A 1,490-nucleotide genomic window follows, 5' to 3' on the forward strand; every position below is an offset into this window, starting at 1 on the left:
GTCCTTGAACAGTTCTAGCTGCGCCATGTAGGCCAGCGAGTCTCCTTCTAGGCATTACGTAGCAAACAGCACTCTCCCCGTGCAGTCTGGTTTGTAAGGCTGTCCAATGATCCTTGTTAAAGCCAAGCCAAACTCATTGCCGTCAAGTCAATTCCAACTCATAGCAACCCTACAGAACAGAGTAGAACTGCCCCACAGGGTTTCCAAGGAGCAACTGGTGGATTTCAACTGCCGACCTTTTGGTTAGCAGCTGAACACTTAACCACTGTGCCACCAGGGCACCATAATCCTTGTTACACTTGAGAAATGTTTTGGTCATTTACCTCTTGTGTTCCCAAAGATGGGGATTAAAAGGGAGGCATCCATTCTTTATAAATAAATCAGTAAGTGGAGATGAGCGCAAGGCTACTCACGTGCAGCTCCTGCTTCTTGAGGTCTTCCAAATCTGGGAGCTGTCTGGTCGTGAACTCAATCCTGGCCGTGATGCTGTTAACAATTAATTTAATGCTTGGGTAATCCTTCACGTATGAGATATTATTTACAGAGGGCTGGTGGTGGTGTTCTTTCAGGTCACCAGGGCCTTCGCTGTCCACCACGCCAGGGTTACTGAGGAAGCCTCCGTAATGGAAAGGCGATGGGATCAGGAGTTCTTGGTGGACCCCTGAAAGGATGTAAGACGCCATCACCAAGGTCATGATTACCAGTACAAACACGAGGCTACATCGCATCCCCTTCCTGAAGCGCAAAAACCCGCCCCAGCTCTCGTTCCCTTCCGTCCTCACTTCGAGAACAGCAAGCAAGTTCATCTGCTTACTGTCCACGCGGAACAGAATCTTGTTTTCTCCTTTGCACGCCGGGCACGCTTGGTGGCTGGGATGCGGGCCTCCTCGGCAGCCGACCGGCTGTGTGCACGTCTCGTTGGGTAACAACTGTATACAGCAATTAATGCAGTGCCTCATGGTAGTGCCCTTTGACTGCTGGCTTAGCAGGCCATGGGTGAGCCGCCAAGAAGTCCAGATGCCTGCAAATGGTGCTGGAAAACTTTATGGACGTCTTGTGATTACAGAAGATGGTCGGAAGGCACAAGCAACAGAAACAAATGGAAAAACAAGCAGAAGCCAGAAGACCGTAGAATAAGAAAGTGCCTTCTTTGGTTAGGCTCTGAAAGGCAACGCAAGGATGAGATCTCCAGTGGTCACGTTCTAGAAAGGTCACTAGAATCGGGGGCAAAGTTGCAAGTTTAGGAGCAACTGTGCCTGCCCTTCAGGTTTTTCCCATGGCACAAAATAATGTGAAAGAATTACCACTGGAGGGCATGGAAACACACAACAGGTTGGAAGATACCATTGTCTTCCCATTGACTAATGAGTTGGCATCCATCCATGGAGATGCTCATGAAGACTTCTTCTTTTACATCCTGGGTACCTTTGCAATGTTCTTCATTGGCGGCAAAAGTTTTCAAATGTCAGATGACCTAAATAAAAAGAAAG

The 1,490-nt window shown here is 48.5% G+C and overlaps 1 protein-coding gene across 1 annotated transcript in view; it reads right to left on the reverse strand.

Annotated features, from left to right (window-relative positions):
• Nucleotides 1-1,461, reverse strand: part of CHST15 (carbohydrate sulfotransferase 15) — a 37,498-nt gene extending 36,037 nt beyond the window's left edge. The window contains exon 1 of the mRNA XM_023729882.1: nucleotides 414-1,461. Within this exon, the coding sequence (XP_023585650.1) occupies nucleotides 414-959 (546 nt within the window). The 5' untranslated portion in view covers nucleotides 960-1,461. The remainder of the gene's footprint in view (nucleotides 1-413) is intronic.
• Between the last annotated feature and the right edge of the window lie 29 nt (nucleotides 1,462-1,490).

The sequence above is a fragment of the Trichechus manatus genome, unplaced genomic scaffold, assembly GCF_000243295.1.
Source record: "Trichechus manatus latirostris isolate Lorelei unplaced genomic scaffold, TriManLat1.0 scaffold00031, whole genome shotgun sequence".
NCBI lineage: Eukaryota > Metazoa > Chordata > Mammalia > Sirenia > Trichechidae > Trichechus > Trichechus manatus.